Source organism: Volvox carteri (genome assembly GCF_000143455.1).
Source record: "Volvox carteri f. nagariensis unplaced genomic scaffold VOLCAscaffold_1096, whole genome shotgun sequence".
Lineage (NCBI taxonomy): Eukaryota > Viridiplantae > Chlorophyta > Chlorophyceae > Chlamydomonadales > Volvocaceae > Volvox > Volvox carteri.
The window spans coordinates 1-1,231 of record NW_003308445.1 but is presented as its reverse complement, the minus strand read 5'-3'; the positions used below and the strand labels follow the sequence as shown (position 1 = coordinate 1,231).

General features: G+C 56.3%; 1 protein-coding gene across 1 annotated transcript; it reads left to right on the top strand.

Moving 5' to 3' along the window:
- Positions 1-453: 453 nt before the first annotated feature.
- VOLCADRAFT_101435 (uncharacterized protein) lies at positions 454-1,149 on the top strand (the record flags this gene model as incomplete). The annotated part of the gene is made up of 3 exons (XM_002959870.1): positions 454-672; positions 771-875; positions 1,076-1,149. Coding segments are annotated over 3 exons (398 nt in total), but the record flags the coding sequence as incomplete, so codon positions are not given.
- Between the last annotated feature and the right edge of the window lie 82 nt (positions 1,150-1,231).

The window sequence follows — 1,231 nt, the reverse complement described above, 5'->3', positions numbered from 1 at the left end:
TGCGGCTACTGTTAGCTGCGGCGGCTAAGCGACTACTGTTAGTCGTCCGCCATCTAAATGCCGCACTGTTGCGGAAGTCCATGGGCGCCGGCGGATCAAACGACTACTGTTAGTCGTCCGCCATTCAAGTGCCGCACTGTTGCGGAAGTGCATGGGCGACGGCGGCTAAGCGACTACTGTTAGTCGTCCGCCATCCAAATGCCGCACTGTTGCGGAAGTCCATAGGCGCCGGCGGGTAACACGACTACTGTTAGTCGTCCGCCATTCAAGTGCCGCACTGCTGCGGAAGTGTATGGGCGACGGCGGCTAAGCGACTACTGTTAGTCGTCCGCCACCTTAATGCCGCACCACTGCGGAAGTCCATACCTACGTATGGGCGGGGGTTTTACTTACGTAAAGCTGGGACCTGCGTCCCAGTTTCGTCTGACCGAGCGAGAGTAGTTCCTGCGAACTATGGCTTCTGGATTCGGTGCCGCCCAGTCGTACTGGGAATCCTTATCGGCGCGAGGCCCAAGTGGAGTCACTGATGACTACTTATTCAAGACACTTGTCTCAATCGGTATCTTTCGATGCCCCCATTATGTGGTTGTGTCGTCTGAAGACTACAACAGAGGAGCTTCTGAGCGGCAACGTAGACCAGGCCGCTCTGCAGCAGGCCAACGCGCAGAACATGTCAGCTAGGGATCCACGGACAGCACCACCGAAGCCTCGGGACCGCTCTCCAGACATGGTCATCATCAAACACATCGAAACACCCTGCCATCTGCAAGAGAGCAGCCATTCTTCCCCCCGGACCAAGGACGCCGGCCGGCGAGGCCAGGAACCCCATCCAGCCCCGGGAGCCTGATCAAGCAGTGAAGGAGTGTCCCCAGAAGGTGCGAACCCAGCAGCTTTGCCTGATGACTCGCCTTGTGGAGGAGGCTGGTAGTAGGATTATTCAAGTGTACTAACAGGCTCCAAGATACAGTCTTGACTACAAATGGCCTGAATGACGTTCAGTAACCATTCTGTTTGGATCCTAACCCCCGCGCGCACAACAAGTCGATGTGCTTGGCACTGAATTTGTCACTTCCAGGTACAAAATGCGGCTGTCCCACTGACATGCACCTCGCCAGATGCAGCGCCCGTTTCTCTAGCAAGTGTCATCCAGTGAGTCGTCCAGTGAGTGCCTGTTTTGACGCCACCCAGTTTCAATCTGGGGACCTTCTGTGTGTTAGACGGGGATCCTCAG